Raw genomic sequence first — 22,287 nt, 5'->3', positions numbered from 1 at the left:
ATGAAATTTTAGTCGACTAAATTTGCAGTTGATTTAGTCGACTAAAATGTATTTTCTCGGGTCTTGATGCCGTCGTAATGACTATTTTTACACTTAGCAGATCTACAAGCTCACAACGCGTCGCATGCAACCAAGTGTAAAATGACTTATACTGGATCTCTTGTCCACTAGTCCCTTCCTAACATTTTAGTCAACCGAAAAATCAACACTGGATGCTCTCCATTAAAAACGAGACTAAAATGTTAGGAAGGGACTATAGTGGACAAGAGATCCAGTAGAACTAAAAGTCATTTACACTTGGTTGCACGCTGAAAATAGCAGATCTACAAGCTCTGAGCTTGTATGAATGAATGAATGAATGAATGATTTTATTTAAGTGTCATGCCACCTTGTGGCCCATCCCTCATGGGATTATATGACACCTTTTCACACAAGTTACAATAAACAGTTATACATACAGTACACATACTGTACATGTACATCGGCACAAGTGTAAAATCAACCATTACGACGGCATCAAGACCCGCCAAAATAGATTTTAGTCCACTAAATCAACTGGAGATTTAATCGACTAAAATCGTATGATATTTAGTCGACCAAAACTAGACTAAAACTAAAACATTCCAGGTGACTAAAATGTGACAAACTATTCAAAGATTTGCTGTCAAAATCAACACTGGAGAGCATGCCGTAGCACTTCAGCAATGCTGTCGTAAATCCATGTAATGCAAGAATATTTATAGCGCAATGAGATTTGCATTGCTCCGTGAAAAGGGACAAGCGACTGTGGAATGTGAGCGGAGGACGATATAATGTCGCTGTATATTCTAGCGGGTGGTGTTTATGCATCATGCCTGCTCGTCCAACAACCTGAGATTCCTTGGATTCCTTTACGAGCTCAAACTGGAATTCATGGCCATGATCTGTCAGGATGTCAGGATGAGTTATGTAACCTGTCACGTTTGCCGAAGTGTGTTTGTGTTTGGTTGCCTGGCACACCAGTGGTGATGCCGTGATTGCTCATATTTTCATGAGGCTGTCAAAGAAGCTCTTTGTCGAGGCCCTTCCTACACTGGACTTTTCGGGCTGGGTGGGAAGCCTAGACTGTGGGCTTTGTTTGTTGCATTGAGAGCATTGGAAATGGACTGGAGACAGGCCAAGGCTTTCGGGGGAAGACTCTTTAATTGTTGTGTAGAGCCTGAATACAGTATAAAGGCCATTGGAACAAAACAGCCTTCACAGCCCAGTGAATAGACGCCTTGTTCTGATGGCAAAGTTCACGTATTGTTCGAGAAATCGCTTTCTCTTCCCCTCCCCATGGATATCAGCATCTCTGTCGATGAAAGCTTTACCAGGAGAAGCATTCACGCCCTGCGGGATTACAGAAGAGATTTATTTAATTACCAATTAATTTGTTTCCCTTTTCTGGTTTCACGTTACGGGGTTTCGGTGCCAAGTGAAATGGAAGGCTGCACTTTCTGGGTATCATTTCCATGATGTTGTTGTAGTGCCGGCGCCCGCTGTGGGCTAGCTGCTAAACTGAAAGAATCCTGGACTGTTTTCAGGTGGCTGGACGGGTCAGATTAATGGAGACAGCTCTAAGGCGGCACTGGCTGAAGGAGGCCGCAACATCACCGCTGATTTACCGACCGTAAACAACACTCGCTGCCAGGTGCGTTCACTTCCATAGGTTCCACCAGTGGTGGAAAAAGTACTCAATTTTCTTACTTAAGTAAAAGTACCAATACTGCAATTTATAAATACTTCGTTCCAAGTAAAAGTACGGAATTGAAAATGTACTTGAGTAAAAGTACAAAAGTATCGGCATCAAAATGTACTTAAAGTACTAAAAGTAAAAGTATTCATATTGCAGAATGTCCCATTTTACAAGTTCAAAATGTGTAGAAAATCTATTGAAAATAGCCGATCTGTCGCATTGAGAGCTTGTAGATCGGCTATTTTCAAATGGCGTATGTTTTCTTTTTTTTTTTAAATGTTTTTTTTTGTGGCTTTCGCCTTTATTTTATATATTTTATGGAGGGACAGACAGTAGGCTGACAGGAAATGGGGAGAGAGATGGGGGGGAAGACATGCAGTAAAGGCCGTCGGGATCGGGAGTCGAACCCGCGGCACACTGCCAGACTGGATTACCAGCCAAGGTGCCTGGACCACTGAGCCATGGCCCAGGCCTAATGTATGTTTTCTAATCAAAATTAAAATCGCTAAACTAAAGTTTTCAAATAATTGTAGTGAAGTAAGTACAAATTTTGGCTCCGAGATGTAGTGGAGTAGAAGTAAAAGTACTGGAAATTGGAAATACTCAAGTAGAGTACAAATACCTCAAAATTGTACCTAAGTACAGTACTTAAGTAAAAGTACTTAGTTACTTTCCACCACTGGGTTCCACCCCATGCATTGAACACAAGCCTTTGTTTGATCCCTCCCAATCATAGTCTTATGGCGATATTTTCATCCGTCTGTTAGATTTCAGTGATGTTCATTTGAGGATACATGTACACGTACTGTATAGTTTACAAGTGTCAATACAATTAAATTATTGTTCCTCTATAGATATTGTCATGCTGTGAAAAAAATAGCTGATCTACAATCGAAAAATTCTATAAAATTGATTAAAACAAAATCACACCTGTGTGAACTGAGTGGTGCAACTCCCCTCTCTCTCTCTCTATCTATCTCTCTCTCTCTCTCACTCTCTCATTAGCAGGCAACAGTGCTACACTATCTCTCTCTCTGTTTCTGGCACAACAGCGCCACTTTTGCCCCTACTGGTACTCTAAACATCGGGACATAGTCACATAGTCCCATAGGGACATTGCTGTTCCTTGGAGTGGTTGCACAACTAAAAAAGAAGAAAAAGAAAGAAAGAAAACAAAAATGCTTAGGGACGTCAGGTTGAAAACATGGCAGAAAAAGGTTGATTTAAAGTAATGTCAGCAGAACAGAAACCATGAAGCCATTTAGCATTATTATTATTTTGCAATATATGTTATTATTCAGTTATACCGCATATATAATTGTGACAGAGTGACAGCGCTGAAATCGACATGTAAGAATGAAATAAATGCTTAAACATGTACTGTAGCTAGGTGTAATGTTAGAGACCACAGAAGTGAACCTTTCAAGACTGTTTTCTCAACTCGCTGTTGTCTGCAAGACATTACTCTATAAGCCATATCTCCAAAACTGGTGGGTCAAACTGAACAACCAATATGTCAATTTGAAGCTATGATTCCCTGCTTTCATATGACATATGACGAAAATTCAAAAATAAATCCAATGGCAGTCCCTCAGTCAAATTTGGACACAATTTTCAGTTTATATTTTATTTTGTCACTCTCAGGCAAGCTCACCTGCTGAGGTCTCAAAGGAAAATCAGGTGCCGCCTTCTGCTGCCTTCATTCAGAACCACATCGCGGCATCACGCTCCGGGTATCCCTCCACCTGCACCACATCACCCTCCAGCTCCGGGTATCCCTCCACCACCACAGTCAACCCCACCATAGTCCTGCTGCAACACAACAGAGGTAAGGGTTGTTATGTTATAATGAGTTGCCCATGTACATCTAAGTCTATGTACCTGAACTTGAGATACAGTGTACTTGATATGTATTGTGTACTGCCTGTACTGTAGCATACTTTATAGATAGGCTACGAGAGACATCTCAGCGGCAGCAAGGTCAGCCTTGCTGCAGTAGGCACATTATTCTGTCTCATATCTTATTGTCACGTCATTATGATCCAGCACTATATATGTTCCTGTTTGTGTAATAAACTTTGTGAACCTTTAGCGTGATACTGTCTCGTGTCGCGTTATTGTTCTCCCGGGCCCGCCGCCGCAGTCGCCGTACCGAAGGAATACTTCAACTGGATTGTCACACACGACCCAGCCTGCACACACTACCTGTCTGTCAGAACCAGACGAGGGTTAAAAGGGCCTTTCAAACGTGAAGCGATATAACGCGCCTATTCTTCATTTTCAATGAGACCTGTGTTTTTGCGCGGAGCACTTGGGAGCAGTCGCGGTGCGACAACGCAAGCATATTTACGTGAGCATGGTCCCATGAATTTGAAGCAAAGATTTGAGTTAAAACGTTCACTCTGAAAGAATATATATTTAAAGATTTGCACCACATTTTCAAAAATCTAAAAAGAAAATAGCAGAAAATAGCAGATCTACAAGCTCATAGCGCGGCACTGAGTGCCGCGCTACGAGCTTGTAGATCTGCTATTTTTCAATAGCTAAAGTATAACATAATGCTCCCGTCCACAATGGGTTAATTGACCTCAGTATTAACTTATCTATCAGTAACTCTTGAGCATATAAAAGTTGAACCAAATGGAATCTACTGTGTAGCATTGGGCATCAGCTGCAGGGCTGCATGGTCATTTATATTGTGAAATGATATACTGTGAATCATCGTGACTCTACACTGGGCACATGTGGTGTGGTATAGGCTATTTATTTCCCTCTATGACCAACAACCGACGTCCACTCGAACTTGTGTGTCCCTCTCAGTCTCATGTCTCTGTCTCTGTCTTTGTCCTTTGTTTGTCGCTGTGTCCCTTTCTCACTGCAGAGCAACAAAAGAGTCTTTCTCATTTGGAAGGTATGCACTAAAGACTAAAGGTTATATGGTGTATTCTCACATTATATTTGTGACTGACGCCATTTTCAGTTTCATTGTTTGTGGCAATCTTTCATTTTTCTTTCTTTCTTTTTTCTTCCTTTCTTTTTCTTTCTTTTTCTATTTTTTTTTTACAACAAACCACTGCTGCTGCCTTAACCCTAGAACACTAAAAATATTTTTAGGGGTACACGATTATGGAATTATGATCCGATATCCGATATCCGATTATTTGCAAGGTCATATCTGCCGATACCGATTCTGACCGATTCCGATATTATACAGAGAGGACCACAATGGAAACAAGTGTAGGCCCTATAGGGGCTTGGCCCAAAGCCTATTCAAAAGTATTCAATCAATCAATAAATAGCCTATACTCTTTTCCAAGTGTCTGTTTTCACAACTGAATGACTACTGAATGAGATGAGTACACAAATTAAATGTACTTTTGATTTATATTTTGCTGGTGAAAACCGATTAAATAATCTGTATTATTTTGAGACCGTTCCGATACCGATATGGCATTTTTATGGCCGATATGGCCTATTCCGATTATGCTACCGATTAATCGTGCATCCCTAATATTTTTTGTTACACCATCACTAAACACGGTTATATTTTACTTTACCCAATGTAAAATATTCCATAAAAAATATGTCTCATCAAAATGTGTAGTACATGATGGCACCTTGAGCTACTCTTCTTTAATATTTCATCATGACTTTTCACAAAAAAAGAAAAAGGGTCCTGCCGACCAAAGCGGAGGCTCAGGCTTTGAATCCTCTGTGATGCCTCCGGTTTGCATTCTCTCGTCTCTCCGGTTTGCATTTCTTGCGTCATATTACTGTAGGCTATATGGAAATACTATAAAGCATGCCTAACACAAATTGTGCCTAACGTAAAGGTAGGGCAAGTGATTTTCTTGGGTTAAAATAAGTGTTATAAATCTCTATTTTGTGATAGTACTCATTGCTATGGACTGGAGTGTTTGTTCAGTAATGGCCCCTACACACTGTAGAAGTTTTAAAGTTGTCGGCGAGTCATCAGATCGTTATGTATTTCACACTGCAGTCTTTTTTTGAAATCGTCTGTCATTATATCGTTGTGGCTTTCACACTAAACGATTGGTCGCAGACTAGGCATCACACTCTGCAAGAGTTCACCAAGATGAGATCCAGACCCGATACATCATTTGTTTTTTATTCTCATTTTGACATCTCACGCACGTGCAGGATGCCGTGATACAAGCACGAGACCGACACAGACGCCTCTCTCTCTGATCTGTGAATGCCACACACAGGAATAGCCAGGCTACACGGCAAAATGTTTGTCACAGGCAGCGTGTAGCCTACGTGGGCTGCAGCGAGACATGGCGTTAAATCTTGATTTTCATGAAATAACTCTGTCTCTCTCCGCGCACGCACACACACACACATCGGTTTGCTCCGATGCCGTTTTATCAACATATTCAAGTGAAATAAGTTGGTTTTATAGACTATTTAACAGCAACATTGGGCTAATATAGCTTTGTACGACACAGGACAGGGATTTACCCAAGGAATAATCTGATCATCTATCGATACAGTCGGCACGACAGACAGACAGACAGACAGACAGACAGACAGACAGTGAGCACAGCTGTCCTGTGCTCTCATTGGCTGTAATACAGGACTTCTCTAGACACGATCGCAACCCATTTCATACTGTATGTATGATGTCCAGTCGGCGACAGAGCCAAATATCAAACCTGCTTGATATTCAGAAACGGTCGTGAAGGCATCGGCGAGCACTTGTATCGGCACTATATCTTCTCGCAGAGCCTTTCACACACAGCGAGCAAAACCTTGGCGATCAAAGCCCGATCTTGCGTCAGATCGGGAGTTTTGTCGGCGAGCGCCAAAAATGGTCCCCGACAGCATAATCGGAGAAAATATCGTGCAGTGTGTACGAGCCATAACAGGAGTCTCCAGGTCTTTCCAGCTTCTTATTAAACAGAAAATGCATTTTCAGGTTGGGATACCAATTTTATCCAATCAGGATGGAGAACTCAGTCAGGATACAGATTAAACATGTGGAATTGTATAAGTGATGACACAGAGAAATGAGCAGACACAATTGGAACTGGAGCACTATCAAAATTAATCTGATAAATGGCTATACTTTCTCCTGAAGTCTTGGGTTGGTTTGTCTTGCTTCTCAGAGCCGACCCCGGAGAGGGACAAACCCCCGGAACCAGACAGAGGGTCCCCTGCAGCTCTCAGCCCTGTCCCAGACATGGATGGAAAGAGGATGCGTCTCTCCTTCCACCCCTCCCCTGTCCTGCAGGCTTCTCTCAACCAACCCAATGTGCCTGTGCGGGTGAGCCACTCCTTTACCGTTTATTATAATAATTATTGGCATAATGTGTGACCAAATTTGACTGAGGGACTGCCATTGGATTTTTTGGATCCATATTTTTTGGAGATATGGCTTATAGAGTAATGTCTTGCAGAAAACAGCGAGTTGAGAAAACGGGCTTGAAAGGTTCACTTCTGTGGTCTCTAACATTACACCTATATGTTTAAGCATTTATTTCATAATTACATGTCGATTTCAGCTCTGACATTTATTTCAGACATGCTCTAGTATGTGAAGAGTGCTATTATCTCATTTTGGAAGAAAAAAAAGCTGGAGCTTGCGCGATGGCAGGCTCTCAGTCAAATCTGGTCACATTTGTCACTGTACATTTGCGCAAACATCAACTTTGTCCTCTTGCATTTGACCCATCCTATAACTATTTGGATCATCAGGCGCCATGCATGAATACAGTTCCCCGGGGAGCAGTTAGGGGTTAAGTGTCTGGTTCAATGGTCACAGTCAAGTTCAAGATCCAGAATGGGTGTGTGTGGAGATTCATGAACGATCAGTAGACTCACTGCTTCAAAGACATGCTTTGAAAAGGTCAAAGGTCAAATGTGTTACATTCATTACAGTTGGCTTATGATTCTTTGACCTCAGAGGAGTTGATGTCTCAAATGTGGTAGAAGACATAGCTTGGTTCTTTGTAAGTTACTGATCATATTATAAAGCTTCATAATGGAACCAGCCGACACTAATGCTAAATTAATCATAGTTAGAGATAGCGAGGTTGTCCTTTTTTGGTGTGTGCGTGGTTCATTGACTTACTTGATTTGAGGATTAATTTGGAAACATCTCAGATTTTACCATGTCAGTCTTACATTAGTGCTGTTAAAAAATTATATTACTAAAATTATAATTATGAGAGTCAAACTTTACTCAGATTATAGGGCTGTCTAAAAATCACATGGAAATTACTTCCCAGAAATACTTGCTATGCCCTATGAGTCCACACGATTACTTACAGTACTTGCATATCTCTCTTGCAGAACACGGAGAAGTCCAAAGACTGGTATAAGAATATGTTCAAACAGATACACAGAATACCCGGTAAGGAACAGTTTGTCCTCTTCTTGTTTTCTTTGTGTGACTGACAAGATGTTATCTCTGTATCGCAAGATCACCCTCCCAGTGAGTGTTTGTCATTTTCCTCCCCACTATGTTCTGTCTCTGCCATCGCCATGTTCAGAACCTATTGAGGAAAATCCATACCGTCCCACCTACATTTTCCCAGAGAACTATGACTCTATGATGAAGTCAAAAGGTACCCAATGGCAGTAAGCGTTCCGCTCCATTGGCTTTACTAATCTCCTCTAGTGTCATCCCATGGGCTCTTTCAAATACTTCAGCAGTCCTCAATCTTTGTCTTGCCTGGTCACCAGGCAAGAACAAAACCTACAGCAATATATCCCAATCTGGCACCAAATGGAAATAGTCAGAACAGAAATACTATAAGTATTTGAAAGTATTTCAAATGCTTTAATACCCAGGTCCAATCCATCCAAAAGCTCAGCATTTCCCATGTACTGTAGCTGACATTTACTACAAGCGTCATGAAGATTTCTTGAAATAATTAAAATGCAAAGACACTGAGAGAAACACTGAGGATTGCCAGTCTGATTTAAAACTACAATCCAGGAGTTAATTCAACAGAACCATTCAGACATAACCATGTCTGCAGTGGTTGGAGAGGGCCTTCCTACTCTTCCTACAATGTCAATAAAGTTACCTGAAGCAAACCGCATTTGACACCACATGTGCCGCCATCATTTCTGTAATTTGGGCATCGTAGCATTTTCCTCTCTCTGTCGGGAGAGTGACACAGCAGACATAGGATTTACGGATTGTAGCTTCACAATATATATATATGGCATAATTGGCAGTAATTAGGTCACCATCTTGATTTAACCATAGTTAAAGTCAATTACTGTGTGCTTGCTTGCACACAGTACAGCTAAAGGACAGCTAAAGAATCCCCATGTATTGTCAGAGTTGCCTTCATATTCTTCTGAGAGCATGCTGATCTTCAGAATAATGACAACTTTGGTTCTTAACCAGTTCAAGAAATCTCTATGAAAACCTTGTCTCTTCATTTTCATTTACTAAAAACATAACATTTTGTTCATTGACTTTTCCTTTTGTTGCTCATCATTCAGACTCTGTAGAGCTGAGCGGATCTCTTAGATAGATAGTTAGTGACTTATAGTGGAGTATTAATGTAAACGGCATAACCATCAGAGCATGACTATACTTGTCTACCCATTCGCCTTGTACTCAACGATGAGCTCTTACTTGCAGTGTGTTATTTCAGTCACTAGGTGGTGCTGGAGTCCTATTGACTACAGACTGACAAAGAGGACTTTATTTATTTGTACAAGCACATGGCACACATGTTTCCTTGTGTGTTCATGTTATGTTATGTACTCATGCTCATCCACAGCTGACAACTGACTCATTGTGCAGTTTTGAACGCTATATCCCTTTGATTTTATTCTGTTTGTTTCCAGAAAAGATGTTGTGTTTTCATTCTAAATGTTGGAGACGTTGTTTTCCCCTTTTATTGACCATTATTTATTCATAACATGGATGCAAATCGATGTCAGGGGATCTGTTTTTAGCTCAGTAATGCATCCTCCAAACTCTGAAGTACGTTGAACTGACACTGTCTCAGACTTACGCTTTGATTACTGTAGGTGAAAGTGTAATGATTAGACTAATGGAAGATCTGAAACAGCACTGAAAAACGCTTTTTTGTTTTTTTGTTTCTTTCCTACAATGCTTCTAAAAATAATCTTTGATACAATATTGTATTATTTTGACACACCATGGGCTCCATCTTGCGCCACCCTTATCCCTTATCCCTAAACTTATTTGCCATTTTTTACTATTTTGAAAATCATTTTAAAATAGTTAAACTAGCCGATCTACATCTACACGTTGTGAGCTTGCAGATCGGCTATTTGAACAATTTTAAAGGGTTTTTTAAAATAGTAAAAAATGGCAAATAAGTTTAGGGATAAGAGTTAAGGATAAGCGCAAGATATAGCCCTATGAGTAATTTCCAAGTTACGGTGTTGTGCATCAAGGCTTAAAATGTTCAGCAATGAACTTCAATTAGAGGGATATTGAATGGATTTAGATTCTCTTGTGTTCCTCTTTCAGACGATGGCCCCACACCCTTCGGGTACTTGGAAGACGGTAAGATACAGTTCAATGTTCGAGTTTTATTGTCAAAAATGTGTACAAAAATAGGTACAAAATGTGTTAGCCAGGTCGTGACCTGCAGGTCACGGCAGAATAAATTACACTGAAACACTGCAAACTTCTAGTAATTCTGGCAGCTAGTTGGCATCCCTGTTGCATACAAAACTTCATGTTGAACCCAATTTCAAGAACTGTATATTTCCTGAAAATATTGTACAATTCCCAGCGGTTCCGCTTCATGTCTACAGTGGAATTTCCTTTACAGCACTTACAGTAAGTGCTAGCTGAGCTGAGTTGACACAAAGTATGAGGCTACAGTGCAAGGGTTTTCTCAACTCTTTTTTTAGTCATTGGTCTCAAGGGGTTAGTGATTGTTATTTTATTCTGTGAAAACACCTCTCGAATAATATAGGTTAGAAATGTCAGATCTTCATAAACTTTGATACACTCAGAGTAGTCTTGTATACTTACAATCATAGATTCAAAAAGGGTTATTTTAATAAGTTGCTTTTTCTTGGGCCAGTATTGATATTGTTCTGAATGTTGAGACATTCAATATATATATTACTCCCTCTCTCTCTCACACATGCATGCACGCACGCACACATGCTTGCGGAGAGGTTAACACCCAAAGCCAGCTGCTTGTTTACAAACATCTTTGGTCTTTGGTGCTTGACATGTAGGTGCAGGTGTATTTTTATTCACATAGAGTACAGTATCTGGTGTGTTGCAGTTGGCCACTGTCAGTCAGGCAGGCACAGGGCTTTAGGTGCTGTGAATGAGATATGGCTCATTCTAGAATAGGCCTCAGTGCTCGGGAGGTGATTGAACTGGTAACATCAGTTGACACCGAGAGGGTAAAGACATTTTTATTGAGCCTCCAGGGGTCCAAGTTGTGAGAGTGGCGACAGTAGAGATGAGGAGATGGGGTCGTAGTCTGGACAACTTGTCACTTCACTGCTCTTGGCTCTTCTTGACTGGGTGTGTTAATAGAGAGTATGCGCATGACATCATCATCAAACCAGGAAGTTATGCAGGAATGCCTACTGAGTGGCAAAACACTACTTTCTGGCCTTGACAGCCCCTACATCCAAACAGAAAAGTCCTATCTGATTGCATTAAACAACATTAAACAATGTTAAACTCACTTTGCATGTTCCTTTGCCACTCGATTTGCCACTCGATGTGCCATTCACTTTAAGCATGCGCATACCCTCTATTACCACATGCTTCCCTATTCTGGGGGGGTAACATTCTGCAAAAATAACAGATCTACAAACTCACAATGCGTCACAGTTTACCAAGCATATAGGGTTTAATTTAGCCTCATTTTCCAAAAATAGCTCATTAACAACTAGCTCGCAAAATGGCCCGATGCAACACATTGTGAACTTGCAGTTCTGCCATTTTCGGTGCATGATTCTGTTGTATGATGCTGTATATATTAAGCTTCAGTGGATGAGACATATCAAAAAGGAAGTCTATAGTTTTCTCTGAATGCATCCATAGTCACCCATAAACCTCTTAGAAATACAGTATATGTAAGGTCACGTAAATGGAGCTACATTTCTCATAATGTCTCCCTAAACGTCTCTGTATTTGGTCAATAAATGCATACTTATCATAAGAACCTGTATTTCCACTATTGTTTTAGTTAAAAGTGATAAAACGAGTAACCCCTTGAGACTAACTTCAATTAATATCAAATGTTTGATACCACTGGATTCAGAAAAAGTTTAATTCATCTTAAATTCAATAATATGTGCTTTTATCTAGTGTAAATGTAAATGCCACTTCAATGTTAATCTTATTTTTATATAGTTCTTAATCTACCAATTAAAGCATGATAAATAATGTTAAATCAGGAATTTGTATTTTGTCACGTGTAGCCACATCTTGACAGTTTCCACAAAATTATTTTTGTGTCTAGCTCTAGACAGAAAAACGCATGTGGGGATTTTTCTTAACGTACTAAACGTATAGTCATAAGTCATTATTAAACATTAACCGCTAAACCTCAGCATCCTTTTTTTTGTCCTGTGTAAGCCTTCTCCACAATAACAGAAAACAGAAAATACACTAGCATGGAGCCCTGAGGGACTCTCTTAAATGAGGACATTTCAGGTGATCCATTTAATACAGCGGAGCGTCATTCTGTTTCAGTAAACGGGGTCCCACGTTCTCAAATGGCTCCAGAGGTGGTGGCTCCAAGAGCCGGGTCGCTGCCCGTGCCAACGCGGACCTCCTCCCTCAAACCCAAGAGGTGAGTCTCCCTCTCCCCTTCATCGATCTGCCAAGCTTATGCAGCAAACGAATTATGGCAGTGGTTTGATACCATTTTGATACCCACTATTTATTCTGCATTTTAGCCACGGACCACCATGAGGTTTAGTCTCTCAGACCCAAAACTAAAGTTTAGGGCTGGGGAACGCATGCTAGCTGTCGACCTATAGGGCTGGGGAACGCATGCTAGCTGTCGACCTATAGGGCTGGGGAACGCATGCTAGCTGTCGACCTATAGGGCTGGGGAACGCATGCTAGCTGTCGACCTATAGGGCTGTGGAACGCATGCTCTAGCTGTCGACCTATAGGGCTGGGGAACGCATGCTCTAGCTGTCGACCTATAGGGCTGGGGAACGCATGCTAGCTGTCGACCTATAGGGCTGGGGAACGCATGCTCTAGCTGTCGACCTATAGGGCTGGGGAACGCATGCTATAGCTGTCGACCTTTAGGGCTGGGGAACGCATGCTATAGCTGTCGACCTATAGGGCTGGGGAACGCATGTTCTAGCTGTCGACCTATAGGGCTGGGGAACGCATGCTATAGCTGTCGACCTATAGGGCTGGGGAACGCATGCTATAGCTGTCGACCTATAGGGCTGGGGAACGCATGCTATAGCTGTCGACCTATAGGGCTGGGGAACGCATGCTCTAGCTGTCGACCTATAGGGCTGGGGAACGCATGCTATAGCTGTCGACCTATAGGGCTGGGGAACGCATGCTAGCTGTCGACCTATAGGGCTGGGGAACGCATGCTAGCTGTCGACCTATAGGGCTGGGGAACGCATGCTATAGCTGTCGACCTATAGGGCTGGGGAACGCATGCTAGCTGTCGACCTATAGGGCTGGGGAACGAGTGAAAATGGCAAATCTACAAGCTCGATTGCGACAGGTTTGTGATGTTGATTTGCTATTTGAACTATTTTTGTATACGCCACAACAAAGTGGGGTCATAGCCCTGCTGTGAGCCTGTGACCCCCACCCATGTCACCCCCCCCACACACACACACACACGCACGCACACGCACACGCACACAAACACACACACACGCAGAGACACACACACACACACACATAGAAAGTCAGCGTTGACAAAGAAAATCCACCCTTTGAAGCATGCGTTAAGAATGAATGATGGAGTGATGAAGGGAGGACAGGTGACGGGGGATGAACTGCTGTTCAGTGGAGCTCTAGATGACATGACTAAGCGACTGTCCTCTGAACGAACTGAATGTGCTTTCTTTGTCCATTTTGGAGAAGAAGAAGACGAATAAAACGTTACGTAATGTATACGCTGTTTGAGGTTAAAAATTAAACAGCAATGGTTAGTTTGTTTAAGATGTGTAAACCTTTAGGTGTAAAGAGCTGCAAGAAACAAAATGGTTTAGTAATATTTAACTGGAATTTGCACTTTGTCAATTCTTGATATCTAGTTTGTAGAAGGAAACTTGATATTCCTTCTTGCTCTCTCATTCTTACACCAGACAGAGGTAATTGTATTTATTGATCAAGTCCAGTGGTTCCCAAAGTGGGGTCCGGGGACCCCCAGGGGTCCTTGAGGGAGTTCCAGGGGGTCCCCAGCTAAATGATAAGTAGGAACCAAATGGACCCTTATGGGTCCATTTGGTTCCATTTGTACACTCTCAGTCAGAGTTAAATTAACTTAGATTTTTCCATTATAAATTGGGGGTCTCAGAGATATAAATCCCATTAAATGGGGGTCCGCAGCCTAATGCATGTCAAACTGGGGGTGTTTGAAATTAAACGGGTTGAGAATCACTGCTAGAGCCGTGAAAGTCTTCTCTTATGGGGGGTCCCTGGCATATCTTTTTCAAATGGGGGTCCGCGGGCTAATTAGTGTCAATTTGGGGGTCCTTGACATGAAAAGGTTTAGGAACCACTGCTCTAGTCAAATGCTGTGTTCCAAACCATCCCATGCCAAGGACCCCTAATAGTTATAGCCTCAAGGACCCCTAATAGTTATAGCCTCAAGGACCGCTAATAGTTATAGCCTCAAGGACCCCTAATAGTTATAGCCTCAAGGACCCCTAATAGTTATAGCCTCAGCCAAGGACCCCTAATAGTTATAGCCCCAAGGACCCCTAATAGTTATAGCCTCAGGCCAAGGACCCCTAATAGTTATAGCCCCAAGGACCCCTAATAGTTATAGCCTCAGGCCACTGCCCCCATGTTGCAAAATTGCTTAATCTTTTTTGGTGGCACGGTGGCACAGTCGGTAGTGCTGTCGCCTCACAGCTAAAAGGTCCTGCGTTCTATTCCCACTGGGGACGCTGTGGGCACTGGGGGCGTGTTCTCTCCTCCGCGCCATCAGTGCCCATACCCGAGGCGGGGTTGGCGAAAGGGCCTTTCTGTGTGGAGTTTGCATGTTCTCCCCGTGTCCCCTAGAGTAGGTACCCTCACAAAAACATGCAGTAATCCTGGTCTCTAAACTGCCTCCCCCTGGCTAGCCGGGGCGCCTGATGGAGGGGAAAGGAACTGGTCGGAATAACGTGTTCCTTCCGCGCGCTACGTCCGGCCAGGGAAACTCTCCCCTGTCAGGTGAAAAGAAGCAGCTTTGACTCTTCATGCATAGAAGGAAGCATGAGGTCAGTCCGTTGCCCCCCCAGGCTGGCAGAGGAAGTGTAGTGCCCAGGAATACATTAGATAATTGACACTGGGTGAAAAAATGGGTTGCAAAATCGTGGGATAAAAATTATTTAAAAAAAAAACATGTTTTGTTTTTCTTTAATTCTATGCATCAACCAGATCAGGCAGTAACACAGAATACGGACTGCCATAAATGTTCAGTCTCCTGAGAAAGTAAACGTGTTGCTTCGGGAGCAGTTGACCGAACACTTTTACTTAAAGGTTGGGTCTATAATGCGTAATAATTGCATTTATAATACATTATATATATTATATAATGCTTTTATAAATTAGTATAAGTGCTGGTCATATAATGCATTATGAGCTCAGACTACTCTAACTTAGTCAAATTAGTTTGTTGTTATTAGTTGTTATGCACAATTATAAACATTTATAATGAGTAAGTGCTCGGGTGGCGCAGTGGTAAAGTCCCTGCCCACCACCATGGAGGTTGTGGGTTCAAATCCACCGTGGAGCCACGCTGTAAAGCATACATGGGTAGTTGGGGGCCCCCGGGGGCCACATGCGGTCCCCACCTTCACTTAATGCGGCCCTCAGGTTAATATCAGAATACTGATATAATATTGGTTTCGGCTGTTACAATTCCACAACATGCAAACATGACCCGCTTTAATTAATTAATAAGTCTAAATTAGTATAGCTCAATGCTCAACACAAGTATAATTAAAGGCATTTGAAATTACATCAAAATGTTAATTTTTCAAAAATAATTCAAAAATAGTAAAAGAAATAATTCAAATTTTCAATTTGAATCTAGCAAAAAAATAGCAGATCTACAAGCTCAAAACGTGTCGCAGTGCAACACGTTTTGAGCTTGTAGATCTGCTATTTTTTCTATATTCGACAGAAATGTGGCCCTCTGGAGTGAGTATGGAAATATAGTGGCCCTCTCCATCGTCAAAGTTGCCCACCCGGCCACCCCTGCTGTAGAGAGAATAAACGGAAGTGTTGGGATTTGGCGGACGGAAGTACCGCTCAAGGAAATGACGTTGAAGTTGTACAAAAGCGTGATTGGTCGGAAAATATTGTATCCGGGCGAAATACATCTGACAGCTGTTCTGACCCGACAGACACTTACTTATACACTCACACTACATTTTAACGGGTGACAGCCAGGCGAATTTTCCGGAAGTGCATTATTTGTCAATGGGACCCGGCGACTACTGGCGATAGAGGCGATAGCAGGCGAACAGGTGATGGTCGAAAAGTGGGCGGAGGAACGTCGGCCGAAAAGATACAAATAATTCATCTTTTGGGGCGACGTCGCCCGGCGATAGTGGGCGATTGGGCGATAGCCAATGAAACTCAAGCGACGCTCGCCGTTGGTCTCTAAGGTCTCCTGCTGTTAAAACTTAATGTCAGACCCCCTTTTCCACCGGTTGGGAAACGGCTCAGTTCAGAACCAGTTTTTAGTCCATGAGCCAGACCTCCAAAATGGAAACGTTAATCATGAATTGAGTTGGCAAAACCCATACCTATATTAAATTGTCAATATAAGTAAATTAATATATGATAACCCTTCCACAGTAGTATAGCTTTTTCGTATTTCAATTTTTTTGCATATTTTCATATATAATGCCTAATTTGCATATTTAAATGCACAATTTCAGAAAATGTTTAATACAATAAATACAATAAATACAATAAAGCGAGGTGGGAGGGTGATATTGGTCCTTGCATGTACTCCTAGGGACTGGGGCGGCACCTGTTAGTGGGGAGTGTTGGGTGTACTCCTAGGGACTGGGACGGCACCTGTTAGCGGGGAGTGTTGGGTGTACTCCTAGGGACTGGGAGGGCACCTGTTAGTGGGGAGTGTTGGGTGTACTCCTAGGGACTGGGAGGGCACCTGTTAGTGGGGAGTGTTGGGTGTACTCCTAGGGACTGGAAGGGGAACCTGTTAGCGGGGAGTGTTGGGTGTACTCCTAGGGACTGGGACGGCACCTGTTAGTGGGGAGTGTTGGGTGTACTCCTAGGGACTGGGAGGGCACCTGTTAGTGGGGAGTGTTGCATGTACTCCTAGGGACTGGGGCGGCACCTGTTAGTGGGGAGTGTTGGGTGTACTCCTAGGGACTGGGAGGGCACCTGTTAGTGGGGAGTGTTGGGTGTACTCCTAGGGACTGGGAGGGCACCTGTTAGCGGGGAGTGTTGGGTGGGAGGAGCAGGACGAAGGCTGGCTTATATTATAAATGTGGTTAGAAATGCATTATAGACCCAAGCTTTTAATTGAGTACCACAGACGAAAAACAGTCTAAGTCCAAATTTCATTCTGACCCCTCCACGAAAAGGCTTCGTTGTCCTGACCCCTTATCTATCATTTATACATTATGGATAAATAGTGGTTATGGATAAACATTTTTGGTCTAGCCTATATATTATATTTTAAATACATGCTATCATCCATTACATTTTGTTTGTCTTCTGAAGTCTGGCTATTTAAGTATCATCTGAAGAAAATACTTTGCTCTGGTTTCGGTCACAGCGAACAAAACGGAATTCAGTTAGTGCTTTGACAAGCCTGGGAAATGGATTTTGTGTTCCGTCATCACGAGTGAAGACAACGCGGGGGGGGGATCGAAGATCCAAATGGACGAGCTCTCATCACAACTAGGACGTCATCTTTAGAATGGTTGCCATGGAGATAGGCTCTCCTCCATCTCAACTCTCCCTCTCCTCTCCTCTCTCCCTCTTCACAGGAACGAGTGGGAGCCCCCAGATAAAAAGGTGGACACCAGGAAGTATCGCGCCGAACCCAAGAGCATCTTTGAATACGAGCCAGGGAAATCATCAGTGCTTAAGCTGGAGAGAACGGTACGCTTATATAGCCCAAGCCCAAGCTGCTGTCTGCATTGCCTCATGTGTTCGCCTGGTACTGGTGTCTCTGACTGACTGACTGTGCATGTTGTGTAACCGCTCTCTCTCTCTCCCCTACGTTTAGTAAAGCTGGCGGGCGCGTGCAGGCGGCTTCACTAACACGGCTCTAAAGGGGGGTGGAGGTAGTCGTAGTAGTATATTATCTGCAGGCTGAGTTGCCATGTGTGCGACATTCCTAAAGGGTGTCTCGTTGCGGTGACAGATGATCCTTTCTGCCAGTGTGGGAGTATCACTTACAAGGATAGCCATTGTTCTTACCGTGTTCAACTTAAGGTTATTGGGCTGAATCGGCTTGGTGTGAGTGTGGGGGAGGGGGGATCAGTGTACAGACACACACTCACTCACACACACACACACACACACACACACACACACACACACACACACACACACACAAGATGGATACTGTGTTTTCTTGAGAGGAAGTGCAGTCATGTTGTGCCGTCATTCTGTGTCCTTGAGGGCTGTCTTGTGACGATGAGCTTCGTCACCAGGTCATAATTGGCCTTTCCTTAGACACACCTTCTTGTCTGAATATGTAGCACGGCCCCTGAATCTTTTCCCCAAAGGGGGTCTTGAACGTTGCAACATACCGAAAAATGTTATCTTTCTCTTCTCTTCTCTTCTCTTCTCTTCTCTTCTCTTCTCTTCTCTTCTCTTCTCTTCTCTTCTCTTCTCTTCTCTTCTCTTCTCTTCTCTTCTCTTCTCTTCTCTTCTCTTCTCTTCTCTTCTCTTCTCTTCTCTTCTCTTCTCTTCTCTTCTCTTCTCTTCTCTTCTCTTCTCTCTCTCTCTTTTCACTATTCTCTTTTTTAAGAATCTTTCATTAATCGTAGTTGAAGCAAAAGATCACCAGTGAAAGGTGTGATAAAGATGTGGCATACGGCACAATTGATTTGACATATTGATAATGAAGTCATGTCGCCCCAACCCTTCTGTTAGAGTGCAGTTGATAGCTGGAGAATTCAGCACTCATTCACGCTGTGAACCCTTCTCAAATGCAGGACACAATTTGTTGTGTAATTGCAGGCCCAGACAGTCATGTCAGTACATTTGTTGCTGTAGCTGGCTGCGTTCTCTCTTGCGTTCATCCAGTACTCTCCACTGTGGTGCCAAACATTATATTCAATTTTATATTGAGACCTTCCAAACAATATCTCACAATTCATTGCATTGAATCACTTATCAAATATCTGTCCTTGCATACTCTGTTTTATGGCCAACAGTATGTGTTTGTCAGTGAGTGCAATAGAATACATTTCCAAATAAATGTTGAAGGATGCATCATATTCTTTAGGTCAACTAGCTTGGTTAATATACCAAGACATTCCAAGACATCCTTTTTTTTTAAATTAGAATTCCGGGATGTTTATTTATTTATTTGTACCTACTTTATTTAGATTTTTTTAGGACACAAAATGACAGGAAAATAATTAACACTACATACACAGAAACAAAAATCAACTAGACAAAAGACACAAACAAAAGGACACACATGGGTGAGTTCAGAATCCCGGCACTGATTGTGTTAACATTAATGGTGTGTGTTGACTCTCGACTGGTTGTTGTTCTCTGCCTGGAGCTTGAGAAGTACAGTTACTGTGACCGCCAGGCTCTGTGCAATAAGCGTTGTTTTGGCCAGAAATGCCGCCTGGGAGGGGGATGTGCAACCAAGATGGCACAGTCCAGTGTCTAAGCTAATAACAGATAGCCGTCCGAAGCTAATGTGAGTAGCCTTTCCACTAGATCGGATAAACACGTTTATACGACTGAATAAAAGTATATGTATTTTGGCGGCAATTCCAAATGAGATGCTTGGTTAAGTCAGAAATGAGGACAGAGCATCAGCGTTCTGATCAAAACCATGGAGAGCGCCGTAGATTCAGAGATAATAGCAAGTTTTTTTCGGCCCGTAAACCAAGGACTATTAAATGAGGACAGAGAGCGAAGACCGTACGGTGGACTCCATGTTGCTCCCTGGAAGGAAAGAAACATGCGCAATTGAGACCAAGGAAGCTGAACCAAGGACTATTAAAAGTGGACGGGAAGCGAAGACCTGCGGTGGACTCCATGTTGCTCCCTGGAAGGAAAGAAACATGTGCAATTGAGGAAGGAAGGAAGCTGAACACGGAAGTGTATAGCCCATTGCACATCTTTCTTTCCTTCCAGGGAGCCACATGGAGTCCACCGTCTTCGCTTCCTGTCCTCATTTAATAGTCCTTGTCGTAAACAAGGAAGTGGCTGTGCGCATGACGCGCAAAACATGTCCGGGAGCTCTGAGCAAAGCAAGGGCTACTGTCAAAAAAAAGATTTTAGCGATCCGGTTTTGTACCATTAAAAAGGACCTTATAAAGACATCTCCAAACATCTTGGGCCTCCTACGGGTGTAATTATGAAGACGTGTGGGGACGTCTTGGGCTAAATAGCGGTTAAGAGTCCATGAGTGAAGGATCCACCATAGCAGCCAGATATATCCTGATCACAGACACTCTGTTTTTTAGAACTTAGTCTTCTGGACATTTAAGATTTCAACCTTTTGATTTCTATAAAGGAACCCAGTTTGATATGCATTATGCCAAGGTACTCCCGGTCTATGCTGTAAAATCATGTGCATCATGTCCATGAAAAGGGTCCATTTGGTTCCAAACTGTAAATAATGTAGCTGTGTGGGGTCTCTCAAAGACCCCTGTGGTGTTCCCCGGAACAGGAGAGAACCAGTGGACCCCTGTGGGGTTCCCCGGAACAGGAGAGAACCAGTGTTTTATGACACCGGGGGAATCATTGTGTCGGCTCCATCCATCAGGAATGTTTCATTATGTGTATATTCTGTGCTGTCTGAAATGTCTTCTCTCTTGTCTTTCTCCTCTTTTCCTTGTTGCCATGCCCCCCTAGACTCAGGATGTAAGTCCAGAAGATATAGATTTAGAGAATGAGCCTTGGTATAGATTCTTTTCTGAGATGGAGTTTGGGAACGCGGTAAGTGGTCAACACTGTCTTTTTAAAAGGGCAGTGTTATTCTTATTATGAAATATGCATGTGATAACAACATCCATGTTTTTAAACAATGCCTAAAACAAACCGTGTCTTGTCTGTAAAAGACTACTTCCAGATTCTTCCCGAACCCGGCACTTTACACGTCCAGTCCTTTGACAGGAATAATGTTTTGTAATGCTTTAACCTTAACATTAAACAAGGCTTACATGAGGGCATGTAAGGATGGGCACAGTTCCTATCATCTGCAGCACTACATTTACTTTGACCTGTTGAGGGTTAGAGTCAACGAGACAAAATGAGACACATTGATCAATTCAATATACATCTCATTTATTTTTTCATGTTTTTTCTTGTTTCCATTTCCATGCTTTACTAAGCAGTATTTTGGGAAGCCAATTCAGCTTCCCCCAACTGCCGTTGCTCGTCCTCAAGAAAGGGTCATTTGTGTGCAAGTATAAATGGCTCACTGTTACGTATCCATTTGTAACTCAGAGAGAGACCGGTAAAGGGTCCATTTGGTTACATTGGCACACCCTCAGGATTTTACTGCGTGATCTCTCCCAAACACCAGGTCTAAGTCTCGACTGTTTATTTTCACCAACCTCGGCACAGGCAGTGGAAAAAATATTCAGACTTAATACAATATCCATAGCTTTTACCTAGTGTAAAGTAGATGATTTAGATTTACTGTGTGTTAATTCAGAGACACAGTGACAGTGTTATGGAGTGAGTGCCATATTGGAATATGATATAGGGATAAGTGATGTATCAGACAGCTGTTGTTGTGACTGCACTAGGCAATAGGCCATCTTTGTATTGTCTTCCTTACAACAGGAGCCTCAGGTCCCTGGCCAGGAATGCTCACAGCGTTGCTGTATATATACCATTTACGCAACACCCACGTGGAACACTGTTTTATTTTATTTAGGAAGGAATAGGTAAACATTGAGGCACACAGAGGTTACTGGGCAAGATTGAAGCACATTAAGTCGCTCTTCGCCTGATGATGTGGTGTGGTCTACTCAAGCATTAGAGAATCCCAGACCCTTGAAATTCACAACTACAACGGTGCGCTCAGAAGAGCACACATCTCTGCCAGGTGGCATCCCCTATAACAATAATAGCTCTTAAAACTCTACAGCCATGAAAGAGTTACACAACAGGAGATTATCCGTTGTACTCCTGGTCTCATCACATCACCCAAAACATGTTTTTTTTTTTTTTTTCAATT

General features: G+C 42.6%; 1 protein-coding gene across 1 annotated transcript in view; it reads left to right on the top strand.

The window, feature by feature from the left end:
• The window catches only part of sorbs1 (sorbin and SH3 domain containing 1), a 77,386-nt gene that overhangs the window by 25,917 nt on the left and 29,182 nt on the right, over positions 1–22,287 (top strand). Inside the window, exons 5-14 of the mRNA XM_079512418.1 lie at positions 1,566–1,672; positions 3,362–3,545; positions 4,599–4,628; positions 6,847–7,004; positions 8,033–8,093; positions 8,233–8,307; positions 10,206–10,241; positions 12,411–12,510; positions 17,888–18,002; positions 20,955–21,038. Coding sequence (XP_079368544.1) covers positions 1,566–1,672; positions 3,362–3,545; positions 4,599–4,628; positions 6,847–7,004; positions 8,033–8,093; positions 8,233–8,307; positions 10,206–10,241; positions 12,411–12,510; positions 17,888–18,002; positions 20,955–21,038 — 950 coding nt within the window. The remainder of the gene's footprint in view (positions 1–1,565; positions 1,673–3,361; positions 3,546–4,598; positions 4,629–6,846; positions 7,005–8,032; positions 8,094–8,232; positions 8,308–10,205; positions 10,242–12,410; positions 12,511–17,887; positions 18,003–20,954; positions 21,039–22,287) is intronic.

This window comes from Electrona antarctica, assembly GCF_951216825.1.
Source record: "Electrona antarctica genome assembly, chromosome: 10".
Lineage (NCBI taxonomy): Eukaryota > Metazoa > Chordata > Actinopteri > Myctophiformes > Myctophidae > Electrona > Electrona antarctica.
Note: the sequence above shows the minus strand (reverse complement) of the source record. Positions and strands in the feature narration are given on the sequence as shown.